Source organism: Brachyhypopomus gauderio, chromosome 2 (genome assembly GCF_052324685.1).
Source record: "Brachyhypopomus gauderio isolate BG-103 chromosome 2, BGAUD_0.2, whole genome shotgun sequence".
Taxonomy (NCBI): domain Eukaryota; kingdom Metazoa; phylum Chordata; class Actinopteri; order Gymnotiformes; family Hypopomidae; genus Brachyhypopomus; species Brachyhypopomus gauderio.
In genome coordinates this window covers 22,119,267-22,142,017 of record NC_135212.1, presented here as the reverse complement: position 1 = coordinate 22,142,017, position 22,751 = coordinate 22,119,267, and the positions used below count along the sequence as shown (strand labels likewise).

The 22,751-nt window shown below is 40.7% G+C and overlaps 2 protein-coding genes and 1 long non-coding RNA gene across 3 annotated transcripts in view; 1 reads left to right on the top strand and 2 right to left on the bottom strand.

Annotated features, from left to right (window-relative positions):
- The window catches only part of LOC143493046 (uncharacterized), a 37,119-nt gene extending 29,555 nt beyond the window's left edge, over window positions 1-7,564 (bottom strand). The window contains exon 1 of the long non-coding RNA XR_013125318.1: window positions 2,173-7,564. This is a non-coding gene — a long non-coding RNA (uncharacterized LOC143493046). The remainder of the gene's footprint in view (window positions 1-2,172) is intronic.
- Window positions 7,513-10,959, top strand: pex11a (peroxisomal biogenesis factor 11 alpha). The gene is made up of 3 exons (XM_076991140.1): window positions 7,513-7,841; window positions 7,978-8,093; window positions 9,714-10,959. The coding sequence occupies exons 1-3, from the start codon at window positions 7,786-7,788 to the stop codon at window positions 10,280-10,282; spliced, it is 741 nt and encodes a 246-aa protein (XP_076847255.1). The 5' UTR covers window positions 7,513-7,785; the 3' UTR covers window positions 10,283-10,959.
- A 1,655-nt stretch (window positions 10,960-12,614) lies between these two features.
- LOC143493033 (RNA polymerase II elongation factor ELL2) overlaps window positions 12,615-22,751 on the bottom strand; it is a 30,923-nt gene continuing 20,786 nt past the window's right edge. Inside the window, exons 5-12 of the mRNA XM_076991131.1 lie at window positions 21,366-21,607; window positions 20,083-20,207; window positions 18,002-18,119; window positions 17,138-17,603; window positions 15,941-16,004; window positions 15,142-15,313; window positions 14,924-14,968; window positions 12,615-14,739 (exon numbers count right to left, since the gene is read on the bottom strand). Of these exons, the coding sequence (XP_076847246.1) occupies window positions 14,629-14,739; window positions 14,924-14,968; window positions 15,142-15,313; window positions 15,941-16,004; window positions 17,138-17,603; window positions 18,002-18,119; window positions 20,083-20,207; window positions 21,366-21,607 (1,343 nt within the window). The 3' untranslated portion in view covers window positions 12,615-14,628. The remainder of the gene's footprint in view (window positions 14,740-14,923; window positions 14,969-15,141; window positions 15,314-15,940; window positions 16,005-17,137; window positions 17,604-18,001; window positions 18,120-20,082; window positions 20,208-21,365; window positions 21,608-22,751) is intronic.

The window sequence follows — 22,751 nt, the reverse complement described above, 5'->3', positions numbered from 1 at the left end:
ATGGAAAAGATGGATGATTTACCTCGCAATGAATGGAGATTAGCTCGTGTAGTGGACACAGTGACCGACAAAGATGGACTTGTAAGGAAAGTAAAGATTCGCTTTGCAGAAAAGAAGTTGGAGAAAGGACAATGTTCTAGTAAACCTTCAATAGTGGAACGCCCAGTGCAGAAACTGGTTTTGTTATTAGAGACTGTTTAATTGCATTCCACAGTTAAAGTTCATTCTTTATTACAAACTGTGTTTATTGAGTTAAGGCTACAGGTCATTTCTTCGTTAGGAAATCATTATTACTCCATTTGTTTGCCAGTTAAGCTATAATGATTTGGTGGGAGTGTAACTGACCTGATATTCAGTGTTTTCATATTGCAAGTTGGTTCATAAGCTTTTATTATTTTGTTGCAGCGCTATGCTTTTATTTTGAAAGAAAGAAACGAAGAAGAGAAAAATAAACGCGCTATCAGTGTGTGAGTTCCGATGCGTAGTTAGCAGGTGCACTCCACGGTCAAGGTTGAAAGAACAGTGTAAAACAAGATTACTAAATAATTATTCGTAACTTTAATGGATCTTTAGCACCTGGTTGATGAGGGAACAAGCTCTTACGATGTGTTTATGACTAAGGCATAATAATAAAATGTTATGTTGTGAACCATCCGTTCGAGAGACCACTTTTTCAATCGGGACGCTACAGCCAGTACTGTGGTTGTTAAAATTTGAAATATGGAAAAACGAGGAAAATAACCAGTGGCTCCTCCCACTTCGCGGTCATTGGAAAATAGTAAATACAACACAAAAACAGTTTGTTGTATGGGTGTACGTAGAAAGATTAGTTGAATTTACATAAACACATCTTGTTAAGGACAAAATGCAAAATATCTTGTATTTGGAACAAATGCAGATTAATTTCAAAACAAGATATATTCATGTAAAGTTACAAACATAATTTTTTTATTGTTAATATCACATATTTAATTATGTTACATTTACATCTGCTCAGATTTATTTTTTTCAGTGTACTCAGGTACAAAGAATTGTATTTTTTGTGATAGAGTTTATGCTAATGTATGTTTCTGCACCATAACTGCGATTAAACACTGTATTCCATTTTACACTGACCTGAATTTGTGAAGATTAAACCAATACATTAAAATGTGCAGAAACCTCACTGATTACCAATGAATATGTACTCTTAAGATCAAAATATAAATTGCATTTTGAAATATAATTATTAAATTTTGATAATAATAACCTGCAATCATTCCAAACTAATAATTACAGTACTCAATTAAATGTATAAAGATATGATATGATATGCTACATCCAGAGCAATTTAATGGATAGAACTGCAGCGGAACCTTGTTCCTCAATTCAGTTTCCCGGATGGCGAGACTGACATCACGCTGCTCAGCCAATAGGAGCGGTCCCACTAAGCTATGCCTCAACTCTAGCCTGGTACAGAGCAGGTTAGTTCAAACGTATATGTTGCTGTAGTAACTGAGCGAGGCTCAAGTCTAGCCTCTTTCATGGAACCGAATTTGAGCAAAATGAGCTAGGTTTGTCTTAAAAAGCCCAGCTTACTGAGTTAGCTCGCTTCGTGGAATACCCCCCAGGGCTGTAGTACAAACAATGACCAGCAACACAGGAGACACTGGGTATAAATACAAAACACTAACAAGGAACTAAACAAGGAGCATGTGAGGCTAATAACGAGGGGCGGGGTTACAAATCACTAAGAGGGGACAAACAGGGAGGGAAAAACACTGGTACACAGAACATGACAACAAAAGCTTGACGGACAGATGGGAGGCAGAGCCAGACGTGACAGTGGCTTTGAAAGGTGCTATGGAACTTCATTGTTTTTTTTTTTCATAATTGCCTCATTTACATCACTTTCCATCTGAAGGCTGTCACCAATTCTGTCTGATGTACCAATTAGTGCCTTTCTAAACACTTTTATGCCTCGTGATAAATATTCGCTACATGGCAGACATGATGTGAAATTAAACCACTAAATGTGCTCCCATTTAGCATATTGTAAAATCGTGCAAAAACACACTTATCACAACACAATAAGCAAATAATTCTTCACTTCTTTCAAGCCTTCTCCTCCTCCTCATCATCATCATCACCACTAAAATCTTTGTCAACCAGAAGTACACTATATTCACTCACCTTCCTTGACTCACATATGAGCTTAAGTGACATCCCATTCCTAATCCATAGGGTTCAGTATGATGGTGGTCCTTTGCAGCTAGAACACCTTTAACTCTTCTGGGAAGGCTGTCCACAAGGTTTAGGAGTGTGTTCATTTGTGAACGAGTGCATTTGTGAGGTCACATACTGATGTTGAATGAGAAGTCCTGGCTTTCAGTCTCTGCTCTTCATACCAAAGTATCAGGTTGAGGTCAGGACTCAACAGGTGCAGGCCAGTCAAGTTCATCCAGACAAGACTCTGTCTTTATGGACCTTGCTTGTTGGAAGGGCAAGGAGCCAGCAACAAACTGCTCCCCCACAAAGTTGGGAGCATGGAATTGTCCAAAATGTCTTGGTATGTTGAAGCATTCAGAGTTACTTGCACTGGAACAAAGGGGCCAAGCCCAGCTCCTGAAAGACAACCCCACACCATAATCCCCCCTCCACCAAACTTTACACTTGGCACAATGCAGTCAGTTCTCCTGGCGACCACCAAACCCAGACACCTGTGGCCATGGAAGTGATTGAAACACCCGATTCTGATAATTTGGATGGGTGAGTGAATACTTTTGGCCATATAGTGTGTATTGTGGATACATGCATTGTGGTAAAGTATTTAGAATCTGAGTCTGAATGTTCATTTATTTTGATAATGTAAACATAGGATTCCCCTATTACTGTTGTCTTTAATTTGCTGTAAATGGATCTGCTTCATTAAGGCTTGACTGATCACTGAGGGATTACATTTCCTTAGTTATTCTTTATTTTATAACTCTGAAAACAATTTCCATTGATCTAAGCCATTTACTTGTTCACTCTGCTCTTTTAATAGTGTCATTCCTGTTTGAAAAGGCAACAGGGTTCATACATCCCGAGGATCCAGAATTATCCTCTAACCTTTACTCTTTAGGTACTGCCAAAGAACTTTGGCTCTGAACCTCTTATGGAAAAGTAAAAAATCAAACACACAAACAAAATACATAGATGACCATAATCATGACAATTCACAGTGATGGGCCTGCTTTCTTGTCAACACAAGACGTACGTTTTGAAATAGAGGTCTCCTCACATCTTCTGGCTATGTAGAGCATACGGGAGGCGTCTACTTGACACTACAGCGTCAGTTCAGCCTCAGCCGCACAAACGGGCCCAGTAAACATGAGGAGACACGGTCACGGAGATGAGAACCTGAGTGAGTCACTTATGTACTATATTCAGCTGGTTCAGTGGTCACATCCGGACTGTGAAAATGAATATTTATCTATAATGACTTCTTGTAAAGAGTCAGTTGGCTGAGCCACCACTAGAGGAATGCAAAATGTCTCCAGTTAGCCGCAATCTACATGGCCTGTGCCTTGGCCTACATAACTCCCAATACACAGACCATGGTGGGGAGGTGTCAGAAGTGGGATTGGGAGTCTGGGCTTTGTAGGGGTATGCAGTGTTTTGTTGTCAATGTAGACAATCTACAGAAACAACTTATGTTGCAGTAGCGATCTGCTACTCCCACAAATTCTCCTTGTAGGAAATCTGATATCACACTGAAGGAACGGATGTCTATCTGTGTGGTTAGAGCTACATTCAGCTACAATGCCATTACAAATAAAAACAACTTTTTGGATTCCTTTCAACACTTCATCTTTGAAATGTTTGCTACACAACTGTGAAAATGTTCTTATAAGCAATGACATATTTATAGCCCACAGGGGAGATGGAGAGAGAGAGACATTGAGTGAGTGATGCACCGATTCCGATATTAATATCTGAAAAATTCTAGATCGGGTATCGGGGACAATGTGACCGATCCATAAAAACAGATCTATTCACTCTAATTCTATGCTTGTATTGCTTGCTTTTCGGAGTTAGTTCAACCTTAATATTCGCGCTGGTGGTATTCCACTTAGTCCGTTTATTTGCTGGTTGACCAAAATAAACCTGGGCTCACATACACACACATGAACCACACAGTGATGACACACACACACACACGAACCACACAGTGATGACACACACACATGAACCACACAGTGATCACACACACACATATGAACCACACAGTGATCACACACACACACACACACACATAAACACAAACCACACAGTGATGACACACACATATGAACCACACAGTGATGACACACACACGTGAACCACACAGTGATGACACACACACGTGAACCACACAGTGATGACACATACACATGAACCACACAGTGATGACACACACACATGAACCACACAGTGATGACACACACACACACATGAACCACACAGTAAAGGATAAGTAGTGTAAAATCCTATGTGCATATCTTGAGGTAGTAATATGCATTCATAAACCAACCCGTCCAATCTGAAATATTAAAACCAGATGTTTCTGTTTTTCTAGAGATTTATGCTGCATGGCTACTTTTGTTCTAATCCAAAATCTTTGTGAAGATTATATTCAGACTGCTTCTCACTGTGTGGGTGTAGCTAACGTATAGACCAGTTTAGACAGGTCGTCAAGGTTACATCACTGTGGCGGAAAAGCAGCAGAAACAAATGGAGCGAAATGAGATCCAGAGAATAATGACACAAATGTGGTCTCGTGCTACTGGAAGGCAGAGACAGGAATAGAAAAAGAAATTACATTTCCATTCTAGAATACCATCACCAAACCATTTGGGGCAACACAGAGATGCTTATGGTTTAAAGCTGGTAAAACATGCAGTGCAGTGTGTGGTCATTATACAGCCCTCATATTTCTGTTTCTCATGTCCTTGTCTCTGTCTAGGCTGTGCACTGGTCCATAATACACTAACTAAACATCAAGCAAATATCAGACATCAGGTCCTGGATATGACACCAATGTACAAAACTGTATGTGTAAAGATATATGTCTTGAGTTTTTCTTTCATACAGTCACTGGGTTCTTCTTCCACAAAGTATGTAAAAATATCCAGCCACTAAGTTTGGCCACTTGATCCTTGACCCACTGACTGGACCGTGGCAGGAAATCTCACCCCATAGCTAAGGGTTGGTCATCAACCCCATACAACTGATATGATCAACATGGGAGAGCCGATTGAAATCAACTGACCGATGAGCACTTGTGTGTGACAGCCAATCTTCTACTGGTTAATCAATAAATCACTGGAGAAGCTGTCCAGATGACTCATTCTGCTAGATTGTCACTTTCCAGGTAAGATACACCCACAACATATGTCATCTGTTTTCAAACATAAACATAAGTTTACCTTCCATATGATCTTTAGTGTGGTTCCCTAATAAGGCCTAAAACTTCACACAGAGCTGCCAGTGCTCTGACGGTTGGACTTCTTTGCAGTGTCTGTTTTTTCCAAATAATTTTATATCAGTCAGTTTCCTTATGCACTCACCCCACCACCTACACTCATGTGTGGGCTTGTAAGTCTAATAAACTTTAAAAAAATGTTAACACAAATGCCTGATGTGATTTACCAGTGTCTCTGTGTGTATTAAACTAGATACCCACATTATTTATAAGGGACAGCTGAGAAGATTATCTAGTCATTTAGTCTCTGAATGTCTAACCAATAATCTTGTTAAAATTGCTTAAGTGTCTCATGCCCTCTTTGCTGAAAAACCAAATATGGTCACATTAGTATTTTCAAAGCCATTTTGGGTTTTTTATTAAATAGCTTTCCAAAGCAGTCTAAACTATGAACTAATATTACACCAAATGAATGAGAAGAAAGACAATGTGAGGACCGCTACAGATGTTTGATAAATGGTTCGAATCCAGTTATTGTTGAGCGCCTCAAAAAAACAGGACATGCTGCCCTCTGCAGAACGAGCAGTGTAATTGCATTTTAGCGCTCAATAAAAAACATTACAGTACCTTTATTGACTAGTTCATAATAACTAATAACTGAACTAGAACTTTCCCTTTTACTTCAGTTAGTATTTCCTACTTCAATATTTTCCCTTGAATCTCCTAAGCACTCCAGAGCTTTTGCAAGACCATTAACATATTCTCTACCCAAGACGATTGGATACAGGCACCTGCAGGCACCTGGGGGATGGTCTGGCTGCCGGTGGATGTGCTGATACCGGGGTTTACCCGGGGAGTAACACTGCAGTCGGAGCCTACAATACCAGCATCACTGCTCCGACACGGAATGAAAGCCTGGCATTCATCAACAGACATTTACAGTGACAATATCAAAACCCAGAACTTTCAATTCTACCTTTTACCTAGTCTGATTGTGTGAATTATGTGTGACTTGTGTATTTGTGTGTTAACGGGCCGCCCAATGGAGGATGGGTTCCCTTTTGAGTCTTGGTTCTCCCGAGGTTTCTTCCTATTCCCCACCATCATAGGGAGTTTTTCCTCGCCACTGTCGCCTTTGGCTTGCTCATTAGGGTTCTGGACCCATAGTATTGTTAACCTTGTAAACCCTGTAAAGCTGCTTTGCGACAACTTGAGTTGTTAAAAGCGCTATACAAATAAACTTTGATTGATTGATTGATTGATTGATTGACTTCATAGCTATATTAGTATTCAATTTAGTTTGTTGTACATCAAAACTGTTGATGTAATTTCTTATGAATGATTGTACACTTGGGTAAAAACGTTGTCTGTTGTGAAGAACAACTTATTCGCTATAATGGAACAAAAATATCTGCGAGAAATATCGAATTTAAATCACAACTGTGAGTGTAACTCAATGATGTAAAAACAACAGTTTTAGTACTAGAGCATAATGTATTCTTTTTGCATAATGATTTAGTTTTGCAAGTGGAAAACAATATTTAAATTATCAAAGTCTGCTATTTAGCACCTGTTGCAAGGTGTACAAATATTAAGAAGTATGAAGTGCCAAGGCCTATTACTACTTACATTTTTTTCACTGCAGTAAAACATATTCAGAATAAATTAAAATGGATATTGTCGGGGAGTCAGTTGGCAAAGCAAAAACTACAGGAAGTAAATTAGACTTTGTCCGTCCATTATAAACATCCGTACTAACACCAAGCACGTAAGGCTTAGTAATAATAATAATAATAATAATAATAACAGTAAGTTGAACGTTAACTGTCAAACAGTATATCCTACATATTTTGGCTTATTTGGCCAGTTCTTTACGCAAACATAAATCAAAGGCATGATCGGTGCACACATCATTTGACAAATATATAGCAAATATATAACCTCAGGAGGTTTCGCTAACTAAACTCAGACTGCGTGCCCTGGTTTCTGATCGTGGTAACTGGACAACCAGGTTCATTATACTCACGAAGTCACACATAAATGTAACCGTTGTTACCTTTCTATGACCTCATGACATCATACATGATGGAACGCTGGAGTTTTGTTTCCCTCGTGCTCTTCGGATGTTGCACGCACACTCGCCTGATTAAACTTCGAAAGCATATACTTTGACAAGTCTTACTGGTGGTAACACGATTTTAACTTTTAACAGTAAGGGAAATAACTTTACTAAATATATTAGTTGTCTGTGTAACCTAATACAAATGACACCAGATGAGTCATCTGCGCTAACGTTACTTTAACTGCATTGAGTCAACTTATAACTAGATAGTTTGCTAACCAGCCTGAGTTCTGCTAAAATGGAACCATTTATCATACTCACCAACCAAAGCCAAGGAAGGGATCGCATTTTCAGGTGAAGGCTTTTAAGTACTTTTAACTCTACGACATTTTCGTAGAAATGTTTTAGAAAAGCACACACATTTCGCTGTCGCACATGTGACGGAAAGCTACAGGTTGTGTATGCCATATTTTTCTGCCTTCGTATTTAGAGCAACCCAATATGCATGCGCTTTGGCGAAGTACATGCTTCGAAATGATCCCACAAAGAAACAAATGTTGCTGAAGTTGCAGAATTTGGAGTCGAGCATGAGCTCGGGACGGAAGCGTAAGTGACACGCGCCCTGTGTAGTTAGTGTACCGGGTAGGTTAGCCAACTAGCTAGCTCCTGTAAGTTAGCTATCTACAAAGTCGATGCCGATTTTAACAAGCGAGAGAAAAATATCTGAATTCCAGAATTAATATTAAATTACCTAAAATGGATGTTAATGTCAAGTTTAATATCGTTTTTCCTTATTTGCGTTTTATTTATTTATTTGCTTGTTTGTTTGTGTGAAAATGTGTTAAAGTGTTAATTCATTATACAAGCTTGCCAAGGGTGTGTCTTGCCAAACTGTACATTTCATGCGTAAGTGTTCAGCTGATTTAAGAATTAAAGAGTCTTCGCTATCCCTAAATTCGACAGACAACGGCGAATGTCAAAGTTCTCTGGCATAATCAACGCGGACGATAAAGAAAATGTCAACCGCTGTATGACCTATTCTCCGTTCCTGTCCTTGTGTGGGAGATTCATTGGATTCTGTTGAGGACAAGAAGATGAATCGCCCAGCCAAATGTTGACTTTTACATCGCCAGACTGTGGACTTGACTCGCTTTCTATCAGTGTCCTACGTCATCACTTCAAATCGGGTCCAAGAGCTAGGGGACTTCAGACTTATTCGATCTAATGCGGCGTTTTTGTTTTTTTTCTGTTTGCGATGACGTCAGCGACAGGGTAATTGTCGTCAGAGTGACGCGGTGCAGATGTTCTCATCTGGGCCCGCGACCCGAGGGACGGCTTGATGACGACAGCTTAATCACATTGGCTAGAATATCCACTGGCAAACTCCACCAACTGTTGATAATACAGCACACCGACTATTTAATGAGCGCGGATATTATGATAACATGCATACTTTTTAGATTCTGCAAAAGAAAAGATATATTTGAATAAATCCCAGGAGAGCAAATTGTAACAATGTTGCTCTTGCTTAAGTTATTGTGCCTTTCATGACCATTGCTCCATGTTCAGGTGGAGAGGGGATTATTACTTGACCTCATTGTTCAGACTCTTGCTTAGTTTATTTTGAAACTCATTACAGCATTGGTCAGTAAACCAGCTGTTAATGGAAATAAAATATTATAAACGGTTAAATATTATAAATGGTTAAATATTTTAAACGGTTACAAATCGTACCTTTTGCTAAGTAAATAAAGTATTTGATCAGTCATTCCTCTTATTTATATTGTCACAGCCTGTATCCCGAGCAGACTCCCTGTAAGGTGGTAGTGTTCCCATTCCTAATGACATGAGCAGTAGAGTGACAGCTTAACACTTTTAACAGCTTTGTCAAGAAATCTGTTTGATAAATGAAGATAGATTCAATTTAGTTCTAGCTGTGGTTGCCAAATTACCATCAGGTTACACATTCCTTTTATGAATTAGAGTTCTTTAGACTTTTTTCTTTTTTTTTATGTAGGAAAACTTTTAATTTACATAGGGATGCAATGGTCTTTTCCTATTAATGACTGTTGTTTATTTTCATTTTACTTAATGCTGAATGTCCCAATTGTTGGGAGTTATTCGTTATTTAAAGTATTTAACGAGCATGTTACTGACTAAGCTTTTCAGATATTCTGCATTGCCATTAAAAGGCACCTTAAAAACGAATTTTGCTTTTCTTTTCAGTTTTCAGGCTTGGAAATACTGTGAATTCCATTGACGCTGCCAAGAGAACCTTTGACCTCAGTGACCCCGTGTTGCGTTTTTGTCTCACCCTGGCCAACATCAGCCGTTCCGCCTATTTCATTTGTGATAACATCCTTTGGGCAAGAAATGTCGGCCTCATCCAAGACATAAATAAGGACCGTTGGAACTTGAATGCAATGCGGTATTACTTTTTTTCATTAGTGATGAGTCTTGCTAGAGATGCTTATGTGATCACCCAGCTCATGGTGAAGAGGTCTTGGGACAGGCAGTATCAACAGAAAGCTGAGCAGCACATCAGTGACAGTCCTGACGTCGCTGGGGTCATCATTCCTCCACTCGATGCATTTCTGTTCTTGCTCATTGAGAGTCTCAGAAGTCACCCAGCAGTGGCTCTTGACACGATTAAGAATGTGTGTGATATTTTCCTTCCTTTAGACAAGCTAGGAATTTTCCAGACGAATGCAGGGGTTGTGGGAATCTGTGGGCTTGTCTCCTCTATTATAGGCATACTGTCAGTCCTGAAGCCCAATCTGAAAATAAAGCCATAGGAGAACAGGAAGGAAAATGCTTTAAAAAAAAAAAAGTGAATAAAAGATTTTAATTATTTTTTTAGAGATTACATATAAAATGTATAAGAACCTACTTGATAAATATAATTTATACAAACCTATCATGATAAGTATATTGAAGCATGTATTGGACTTTTGCAATACCTAACATTTAATTGTGTTTAATTGCTACAGGTGATCTTGAATGAAAAAGATTGGACCTGCTGACTTTATATAGACTTCATTCATAGCTAACACTAAGAAGTTTTAATGTTTTTTTTTTTTTGGCCAGACGTTAAATCTAGTTCTAGGCTCAGTTTGAAATTGAAGTCTACAATGTAGTTATGTATGCAGACTGACCTTAAATACTTACATTTATGTGCCTTTAGGTGTAACGTCATAGCAGTGCAAACAAATGCTGTAGTGAGACACAGAGTGACATCTTGACTTTTATTTTGGAACAGTGAATGTTTATGGAAATGTTTACTTAGAAATTTAAATTAGAACCCCCGGAAATGGAGCCAGGGTGCCTTGTTCTGGTCCTACAGGACTACTGCTCAGCACTGGCCAGTTCCTGCACATCGTATCTAATATTGAGATGACCCAGAAGACTGATTAACTGGATAAGATTATAGCTGGATTATGGTTGGAGGCATGGACGTAATTTTGTAATAAAAAGTGGGGGGGGGGGGGGGGGGGGCATGGATTCGTCACTATTTAAATATTTGGTTTTAACCGTAAAAACTATGGGGGGACCAAAACCGGCTTTTGAAAAAGTGGGGGGGACAAAATAAGAACTGAAATATAAACACACTAATCCTGTAGTAGAGAAACAAAGTTACAGTTTAGGTAGGCAACTGCAGTCAGTGCCTTTAAACATGTGTTTATTTTAACAGTTTCATCTATAACTATTATCATTATACTCTTTGTCAGACGTGAGATGCTGCTGTATGACCAAAGCTAAAAGGAAGGTGTGCTCATGATACTGGATTCATGACATGTACTATCTTAAAAGGTGCATGTTCCTTCTGTCATTGGACCTATGTTGTAAATCACTGAATCTGCAAGTGCAACAATTCAAGAGAACAATAAATATTTTAATATAATCAGGGAACAATTTTTCAACATGCTCAGTGTCCAGATGCACATTTTGCACACTTTATTTAATTACTGTACTCAGAATTAACTTTGGTCCTGTTTAACTAAGGAGCATTAGTGAAACCATACCATCCTTTTCCTTACAGATGTTTGCATCAAACCCATTCAAGATGGTATGGTGTTGGTGAAAACCTGCTTTTGACATTATCTATTTAAAGAGGCTGCTTAATTTTCATGTCTATGAAGACTGTCCTGAACAAAATGAATAAAAAGACTGCACCATTTCAAAGAAAGTTCCATTTTTACATTCTAAGGTTTCATTATTTCAGATATTCTAAGACAGTACAATGACATGGAAATTCTCTGATTTGAGCCAGTACCTATAAATAAAAGAATGTTGTAATGATTTGCAACCAGAGCAACAGGCTAATAGTACTTTTAACACTGAAAAAGAAATATTTTTTATTGCCTTCACTTTTTTTTTTTTTTACATTTTATGATTTTAAATATCACTCATCCATACATAATTTTGGATACTTAATATATTCTAAACATACTTGTATATAAATGTACAGTGTATGATTTTAGCCTGTTGTTCTTAAGGACCATTCTTCGTCAATGTGTCTTTAGTAGTCTGCCAACACAGGGCCACCACTTTCCTTGGAAGTGTTTTTCCATACTGTACGCAATGACATAAGTATGCTGGAACAACAGGGGAAAAAATATTATGGGTGATAGAAAAATTCTGAAAACATTTGGATCCACCAAAAATGCATAATAAACTAATTTTATTGTTGTTGTTGCAGGGAGCAAAATCATTGTTGACCAGTGTTGAGGCAGCTAGGCCTGGGCAGCCTGTCCTGCTTTATGTGCTTCAGTGTCTCAGTCCCAGCTTATGCCTGAGCCTATGCTAAAAGAACATCTTATGACAACTCGCCTCCAGCACTGCAGTTTAATCCAAGAGCAGACATAATCTGTGTACAGTAGTAGTGCTGGACAAGTGTGGTAGATATACAGGATCGGAGTTAATGCTTCTACCATATGGCCACCTTCCCACTCACCGAGACTCATGGTATACAAGTTTGTGTGGTTAGCAACACCATCCGACTTATTTTTAAAGTTACTAAGTCTAGGTAAATGCAGTTTTTTGGTTCTTTTGTAAACTCATTGTAGCCTGTCTAATGCTATAAAGGTAAAGGTGTGCTGTCTGAATTGATTCAGTACATACACTGTGTAAAGTTAATGCGGTCCAGTTTATTTAAGGCATCTACTGTACATCAATACATGAAGTAGCCCCAGAAGAAAAAAAAAATGTTACAGTTAAAAAGAAAGATTGTGTGTGAGAGAGACACCTATGCTATTTTGGCAACTCTATCAGTTTTCACGCAGATATCAAATTTAGAGTGAGATGTAGAGAACACTAACACTGCAGGGACATAAATAACAACTTAGCAGAGTCTTCAGGAGAGAAATGTCAACGCACATAAACACAAAAATACTTCCAAAAATGCAAGTGAGGCAAGTGGGTAAAATGAGCAGATTTCTGCCCATGACGAGGATTCATACAAATTGGGAATACAGAAACAATGCACCTGCACAAAAGACAATATTTAGCATTTTGCTCAATTTAGGGACTGTTTTTGTTTTAAAACGAAGAACCTAATTAAATTGAGAAAATATTTAGATGCAAGATTTCTACCAAACATCACACTTGAGAATAAAATATCAGTTGAAAACAATGTTAAACAATCTTCTCACACGAGCCAGATATGTCCAGCAGTAATCCTGGAGAGAAATTCATCCTGGGAAGTAAATTCTGCAGTAAATGGTAGCTCTTTTGGAGCAATGTTAAGAGATACCTGGTTCAGAAGTTATGACATGTACTCTTGAGAATTATAGTGTCCTTCAACGAAATGATCATAAACTCAATTTGTACAAGCAACAAAGTTGAAAACACCATCAAATGAACACATGGCCTGTTTGCACTGTGAAATATCTGGCCTGTAAGAGAACTGATGTGCCTTTCTCATGTCGCTACATTTCCACAAAAAAAATACATGGACATTGGCTCAATGAAACAGATGGACAAATATATATATATATACACTAAAATAATGAAAGAAAATTGATCAAAATAAGCCAAAATAAACATAATTAAATGTGCTTTAAAACATGATTGTTTATGCTGTGAATGAGTTTAATAATAATAATGTGCTAAGGACACTGCTGTAGTGGTTTGAGCACCTGGACAGAGAATTCATGGGATTTTCACCAATGCTGTACATGTTCAGGCCAGTCTTTCAGTCACAGACTTGGTCTAGGGACGGACTGAAACGGACCAACTGAAACAGAAAATACCCACATTAAAATTCTGTTTTTGGCCATGCACTAGTTTGAATCTGGGTTCTGAAAATGGGCCCCTAAGAATGAAATAAAACATTGTATTAAACTCAGACCTGTAGGCATTTCTAATCGCTTCTCAATAGTCCTATCTGATCCTACCTTTCCTTTCACTTTAGCTAACTTCTGTCAGAAATGGATCCTGAATTACATTATCGAGCAGTCATACACAGCCAAAATCAGAAATCAGCCATCATCTAGAGAAACAATCCACAAAAATAGTGAACCCTAATAACCTACAGAACTCAGCTGGAATGCCCTTGGTTCTTGTATTTCAGGTTTCCCTTTTTTATCCAGTGATTTAAAATCCTCTGTTGTAGTCATGATCTTACAAATTTACAAATGTACATTCAGTAAAATAGCAAAATAGAATGTATGCTTAGTACCCCAATAAAGCACAGAAACACAGCAAACAGGATAGGGGTTATCCTCTCTTACTGTCCAGTTATTATGATTGTGCTATGAACCCATATAAGACAGGTGGGGGAGGGAGGGGTAGGAAATACATTAAATAAAGTTTGGTTTAAGTCACGTCTCACCATTTTCTACCCTCAAATTTTCACAAATGCAACACTTCCTTACAACAACAAGTAAATGGAAACAAACAAACAAAAAAAAAGATAAAAAGGATTTTATTCACGAGTTGAAGGTCTTGGCCTACATTAGAATGTTTGGGCTTGATCCCAGAACACAAAATCTTGGCCACCATTTGTGCAGAAGAGAAAGTGAAAAATGCTTCTTCGGGTTCCTCCAGGAAGAACCACACTTGTTCCTATCTTGTCTCCACCGAGGAGTCTTTTTGGTCCATACGGAACCTTGACAAGGAAGGAGGGAATGGGGAGGGACCACTAAGAGGAGGTTTGAATGCGGTCGTAGTCCAAAATCAAGCCTTTGATGTGAGACAGTTTCCGATGGAGATATTCGCAACGTTTCTTCTCTTCCCGGTAGCCAGGGAACTTCTGCAACAAGAGACAAAAGAAAGAGTTCTTTAGCAGTCCTCAGAAAAAAATAAAAAACTCATGGATGGAATACCATAAATAAATAAAAACTGCCTGACGATTGGAGTTTGCTCCACAGTAAAATAAGTGTAAATGACGGCCGTGACGAGTCTAATGTACTAGTGATGTGCCCCACATTTCTCACCTTCTTATATCTCCTATACTTCTCCAATATTTGATCCTCCATTACCTGAAAGATAGACAACCATTTATTAATCCTACTAAAGTACACAATACAGTATCTTGCGTTGTTAATTAGCGATTTTTATTTGTTCACCTAGTACAAAATGTTCCCATTTTCCTGCATTTCCTGCAAATGTTCCCATTTCCAGCTAAGCCCTTGTGTGGTGTATACTTCCCTACCTTGTACTCTTGAGTCCCTGGGGACAGAGTCTTTATCTTGGAGCCCAGCTGGACAAATATCTCAGTGATTTTCCCAATTCGCTCATGGAGATCCCTGTACTCATCATATTCAGCACAGAAATCTTCCTTATACTGCTGCCGCTGTTCCAAGTCTGTTATAGTGTTGTATTTTCTGGATGGACACAAACAACCATCAGACATAAGCGTAAACAGATATTGTAAATGAAACTGAAGGATGATCATAGAGCATGATGCCAAGTTTCATCAAGTCACCAACAGGTGGCACTATAGTACAGCACAAATTTGTAGTATTCCTCAACAGCTGCATGCATTTCATAGTGTAAGGGTTTCTGCTGGAGTGTTAAGAGTATTTTTTTTTGTTTATGAGTTACGCAAGGTCAGATCACATGATGAGGTATAAATAGAAAATTATAGCTTTGGAGTTTTGTGCCGTTTTCTGTCTCTCTCATTTCGACTTTTGAGTCTGATGGGAACTGGAACTTTTCACATGAAGTCTGCCTTGGGGTCTACGGATCTCTAGCATCTTTTTCTAGTTCAAATGGTTTTGAGACTAATTAAGCCAGTCGTCACCCACTCAGCGACCACCTGCACATGCTGAACCACTCGAGTACCCAGATGTTCCTGAAGAACCAAAGAGAGCCGTTCATCGCTGTTTCATCGCCATTTGCTGTACTACGATGCACAATTAGACTTTGATTTTTTCACAAGGCATATCAAGCAAAGAGGCGTCCCTGAACACTGAACACCAAACTGCACACGACAATTAGTTTTGACTCACAATAAATAGTCTGGCAGGTCCCCTGGCGAGGTATGGGTGACAGGTGTGTTTGGGCCATGGTGGTCTACACACACACACACACACACACACACACACACACACACACACACACACACACACACACAGAGGGAGAGAGAGGGAGAGGGAGAGAGCATATAAATGGTGAATGTAATATAGCCGTGCTAACGTGATCAAACACACACGCTGCTGGCCATGGCAGGCTCATTTATCAGGCTCGTTTCTGATAAGGAAAGGGTTGCTGACAGACGTCTCAGATTGGCTGGGCGTATGTAAGCAAGCAGTGTGAGCCCTGCCCTGCCTGCTCGGTCTCTGGGTTGTGGGTCAGCCAGGTGTTATTGAGTCAATCATCAACCCGGCACACACACGGTAGGCCAGAGACAGGTAGCCACCTCGCATGCACTAAAACACACAGCAGTGGTTCCCAATGGCAAACGCCATTACATTCACCATCATCAGATATGCTTTGACTTGTTATGCTTTTACATCTCTTAATGAGGCATTTATGTCCTATTAACATGACTATTTACACACCAGGAGTTATTATGGTATCTTAATAAAATTAGGCCTGTTTGGGATGAATGACATGAGCAAGTACAGAGTTATAGACTAACTAATACACTGATATTAGAGAGTAATTTGGTGTTAGCATAGGTCATAATTTACCCCTACAAGTACATCAATCCTCAATGACACCTGTACTAACATTAAGGTGTCAAGATTATCAACATTAGTAGTTTTGTAATTGATTACTTAATGCTTTACGTGATATATCAGCCCAATCCCATTCCACTTCTTGCTGCTACCACTTAGCTCTAACTCTGTGCTGCATATACACACCTAGGGGTGGAGTGTCCTGATTCCTGCCAGTTTAGAGGCTGGTGGCAAGTGTTGTGAGCTACATGGTACCCTTTGTAATTCAGTTCCAAAGGACAACAGGACACTTGGCATGGGGTATAAATAAGAAATGGGACCAGGCAATTGAATATGATGTCCCTTGAGAACATGACCATTAAAGGAACATTCAGCCAAATATCCCAGCATTGCTAAGAACAGTTAGCATTAAATGCTTCTCATTACTCTTTATTCGCCATTAAGACAGATTTCTCCTGCCAAGAAAGAGCACACAAATACAGAAAGAATGCGGTAATAGTATATTAAGAGAGACAGCAAACCCACCATTGAGATTTTCCTGGTTCTGCTTGAGGTCCGGACTCGTCTCCACCCAATCGGGTTTTAAGCGCTCTCGTTCCTTCTCTTTGTGCTTCTTCGGTTTCTTCTTCTTGGGCTGGCCGTTGGCTAGCTGCCGCTCGGGGCAGGGAGGGAAGTCAGTCCGTGAGGGGTCGGGGTCGACAGGCATTGTTGCTGGCTCAGGGTCTGGCCGTTCTGGCTTATGGACGCTGGCCATCTCGCCGAGTCTGTGCCGTTGGTAAAGGCCATTGAGACTTTCTCGAACACCGCTGCTGCTGCTCTCGAGCTCCGCTTTGCTCGGTAAACTGGAGCTTCCGGGGGCAGACGCTGAACTCCGACCCGTGGAGGAACCGAGATGACCACTGGATGAAGTCAGCAAAAGCGAGTTCTGGTCTAGCAATCTCTGTTTCTTCAGAGTCTGACTTTCCGGGTGGTCTGAAGGCACTGGGCGTTTCTGTGAGCATGGATGGAGGGGCAAGAAACAATTTAACAAAACACCATTTGCAGACAGACACCAAAATTTTTAATGTTTTGCTATACTGAATTCCAGAAGTTTAATAGGCTCCTGAGGAAAAGTAGCCACTGAAGTATCTGCAGTTATTAAAACGCAAATGGTGCCACATGTTTCATACAGGGTGAAAAAAGGGAATAACAAAAAAAAAAAACAACAGAACAACTCATTCCTTAAATCATCCAACAGAATCAGTTCCTAAATCTCCCAATTACATTCACCCCTTGCTAAACACCTGAATAGTGCCAGTCACATAAAAAAAATAAAAGTAACATCACTGAAAAATTGTGATTGAAAACCAAGAAAAAGAAAGCAGTTATATTTTTTCAGCACGCACTCACCACAGGGAGATTCTTGACTGGGCTGAGCTGGGACGGTGAATCCCCAGTGGTTTTGTGGAATGAATGGCTGGACTGGAAGGTCTTTTGCTGGCTACTGCTGCTAAGAGGCTGAAGCTTTCTGCAGGACAAACACACGCAAGGCGTTATTCTACACAAACTGGTCAGTCCACACACATTAGATGAAGTCGGCTGCTGACCCACAGTTGCAAGGTCGGCTGCTATAAATAGACTCATACACTTTAGGGCCATTAGCCTATTTATTATTATTATTATAACAATCCATTATATTTTTGATGCCCATGTAGTCAAGACATGCCTTGATTATTTTGGACTTCTCTTGAACTAAGAACATTAGCACCCCCTAAATGTCATAAGTAAAATATGAAATGCCTAAGACGAGCTGATCTGATCTAGATCCTAAGCTGTGGATTCACTCAGCCTCTCTGGCATGTCTGTTTCGATGTACGACACGTAGTGAAATATCCACTTGATTACATATCCACGTGGGCTACAAAATCTAGAAGTTAAAGAAAATTCACAGAGAATCAGCATAGCGGCAAGTACTTTCATAGCACACAGCTGTTGTTTATAGTTTTTTTTTTTTTGTTTGTTTAAATCAGTGTATTCCACTGCTAAAATAAATCAGACCCCTTTTACTGTGTCAGTAATCCTTTATAGGTTTTTGTCAGTAGGCATTTTTCCAAGCTATATAATATAGATAAAATAAAATGTTAAATTACATAAAACAGAAAGCTGACAGTTGTCACAAGGCATTGAATAAATACAGTTTAGCTGGAGAACAAAATTATAAATCCAATAAAATAGAAGTCTCCATTCTATAAAAGGGTCCTGGGACCCAGCACCCAACATCCCCCCACCCACCACACACACACACACACACACACACACACACACACACACACACACACACACACAATGTCAATTCAAATGCTCCCATAACAGTGTGAACAAGGAAGCTACAGTAAGCATTTCCAGAAAGCTATAAAAGGGCTAAGCTGTGCTTTCAGGGAACTGAAAAACTAAACAGGAAGAAAGTTTGGCATTCGAGCTACGAGGAGAACTACAAGGCCCAGGCGTGACATGCGAGTGCTTAGGCCGTGCCATTCTCACACATTCACGACACACTCTTCCACACTCACACACGCCCCCACACCCAGCTCAGATCGTCAGAGCTTGTTTGGCGCTTGCTTTCCACACTCGGTCCAGCTGCTGGTCATGTGTTTCTGGGCAACTGATAAGATCTGTAGTGGAGCAGGCACTGGCTTACCGCTGTCCAGCAGACAGAACAATAGTGCCAGATGCCTTCTCTCCCCTCAGATACTCTCCTCTGGCAATCTACTTCCTACAGCTCTTTCCTTAGATAGAGCCACATATTATCTCACTGAGGGATCACGCCTCCCCAGTGGCCCGTTGTGGAACCTATTTAGTGTGACATGAGAAATCCACAGAACCGAACTGCACCAACAGTAGTGATTAAGGCTGGGGGAGGGGCTGCCTTCAACAACAAATGCAGAGGATTTTATATTAGTGGATGAAAGATTCTTCCTAACCAGGTCACATTGTGTAACCCTTCCTCCAGGAGTTATTAAAACCCCTCTCCGCTGGATTGCCTCTTGAACAGAATGCAGATGTAAGGAAGGCAGAGCACACCAGAGTTTCGGAGAAGTATGGCCAAAATCTTTTTTTGGCAGGATGGGGAATTTCTGGCAGTCAAGGATGAATGCCTCCCCCCTCTTTCCAGCTCTGTGGTGCAACTCAGTCATTTCAGAAAGCCTTATTGTGATTCTAACAAGCTTATTAACTGGATAATCAGTGTAGGCCTGTAGATTTAACACAACTCCTCAGCACACCAGCAGGGGGCACTGTAAAGGCCAAGTGTAGAACTGACAGGACCACTGCAAAACATCAGCTGTCATTCCATCAGAAAGTCACTCAGATATGCCTTCAGGGTTCATAGGTGACTCCATTTAAAGCCATGTTTAGCTGAAAAGGTCGGAATTCATAGTAAATTTGTTTGGTTCGGTGGTGGAATTCCAACAATATGGCTGGGGTCTGCCCACCTGGCCAGAATCCTGAGGATGAGTCGTTTCTCCTCCTCCACATAGCCAGGCCAGTCCCTCTGAACGCTCCTGTAGAAGTCGTCTTTCAGAGTGAAGCTGTGGTCTTTGGGGTTCATTTTGGCCACCTGGAAGAGGAAGAGAACATTCCAGTTATGGTTTTTTGGCAGACAGTTCCTGCTCAGAAGCACTCATGACTCACTGAGGTGTTTCAGGATTGTGTCTGGCTGAAGAAGGGCAGAGAAAGCACGGGGCAAGGTGACCAAAGCTGGCCATTCAAACCGCACCCAGCTACATAAGGACACATAAGGACATTCATAAGGATCTTAGTAATAAAGAATGTATGAAACAACTTGTAGAACTGCAGGCTCAAAATTTCTAGAGTGATCCAGAAACAGCAATTCAGTTCTCTCATGCCACACACACACACACACACACACACACACACACACACACACACACACACACACACACACATCCAGTCCAGAGCTGAGCATCAGTGCCCCCCACCCCACCCCATCCAAACACAACCCTCTCCTCCAAACAGAGTTAAAGGAGCTGGCTAATTGCTGTCGCCAGCAGTGCGGTCTCCCTCTGATGACTGCGCTGGGGCTCGGAAATTTAAACGCTACAGGAAACGTGCAGCAAATAAACCTTGTGAGGAAGCTGGCCGAGCTCCATTACGCTCTGCCTGTAAATACGCCCATTATTATGAGGACTCGGGCAGCAGACTGTGGCCCATGTTGTCTCCAAGGAAGAGCGCTGAACATCGGCCATGGCTGTTTGGATGAGCAAGCGTGAGTGTTAAAAACATGGCCTCTGTTCCAATACCATGCAAAGTCATTTAGAAAAGTCAAATAGTCCAAAATCTTACAGGTGCTTGCAGACAAACAAACAAACAAACAAAACAAAGATAAAAACAACCTCTTTCATAGAATGAGATTGAGTGGAGTGAGAGAGGGAGAAATCCTAAATGGATTAAGGAGTCACCTGTACACGTATACGTTAGTGTAATGCTAAGTGTCAGCCTTGCTCCATATGGCTGTGTACTGCCATGCACTGAGCCCATTCCAGAAAGAGCACTGTACAACCCGGCGAATATAGGTACAACACAGAAGCTGGGGCTACTTGCTTTTTGTGTACCTAACCCATTAAACATCTTTTACAAGGGTGTTCTACACAGCATGTGGGACAGTATGTGTGTGAATGAGTGTGCACATCTGTGTGTGTGTGTGTGTGTGTGTGTGTGTGTGTGTGTGTGTGTGTGTGTGTACATGCATTTTTACCTCTTCCAGCACTGCACTCAGATCAGCTTTGTCCTTGGGGCTTGCCTTCTCTCTCTCCAACCATAGCAGTAGCTCTGGCTTCCTGTAGTGCTTTAGGGCCAGAAGGTGAATGACGCGGTCTTTGAGGGGCCTGTGGGCCACGGCGGTGGCTGCTCCACTCCTCTTGTTGCTGGGTGAATGTCTATTCACCCCCTCAAAGGTGCCTGGGAGACCCTGTTTCCTCTTAATCTTAACACACTTACCTAAGAGAAAAAGGAAACACCACACATAGAAAACAATGTTCACTATTCTCTTCTAATCTCTCCATCAGTCAAACAGCAAGCCTTAAATGATCGAGTTCTCCTTTTAAAAATGTGCCTATGGCAACAGCAGTTTGCCAGAGTTTTACTGGAAACTTTCTAGTTCAGAAAGTATGGAGTTAAACATGACAGAGGCGGGAGGGATTATTGCCTAACCGAACTGCTTCTCCAAGCCTGAAAATAAACCGGGTGCACCTCAAATAGCCCGGCGCCTCTGGGCCCATTCAAGTCCCTCAGCACTCGTTTAAGCAAAACAAAGGGGGAGGAAAGAAGTTGCAAGGTGAAATGAGAGAGAGAGAGAGAGAGAGAGAGAGAGAGAGAGAGAGAGAGAGAAAGAAAGAGAGAGAGATGGTGCTGGATGAAAACAAGAGTGAGCGAGAGGGAGGTGGATGGTGGTAGATGTTGGCACAAGGGCCATGACACACGTCCGTCACACATACAGTAGAGCAAACAGTGCATGCTGGACCACTGCAGGAAACGTGGCCTTTGCGTAAACATGGCCCGGCGGAACTGGTGTGACCTGCCCTCCGGATATGCTCACCGGAGACACCATGCCAGGGAGCGTGAACGAGCTTTAACTGCAAACGGAGCTTTCTCCTGTGCAAACAGGCTGGCTGAAGTAGTTTGAAGTTTGAAGTAGCTCAAACAGAGGTCCAACTGACCCAAACACTCCTCCCGTCCACCAGTGTGCTAATTCATCTAGAACCAGACCACTGCAGCACCGACAGATACCAAGCAGTCCTAATCTCATTAGGACTTAAGCCACACTTTGAAGGTTGCTGTGAGGAGAAGGACGTTGCATCGGTACGCTGGACAGCCTGCGCGTCGTGGGCCTGCATGCTTGTTTACATGACATTACTCAACGTGATTACACCACACAGTGGGCAATGAGCTTTCTGCTGTGCTTTTAGGGAAATAAGCATTATGTTCTTCTGAAAGTGCAACTGCAGTGGGGTTTAAATAAATATGAAACTCGTGAAATGTGGTAACCTTAAATCAACCTAATGTAGAAAAGGTGGTAATTTTGCCTTCATGATGACAAAAGATTAGTTACCAGCATTCACCAATAACACACATATTTAAAAGC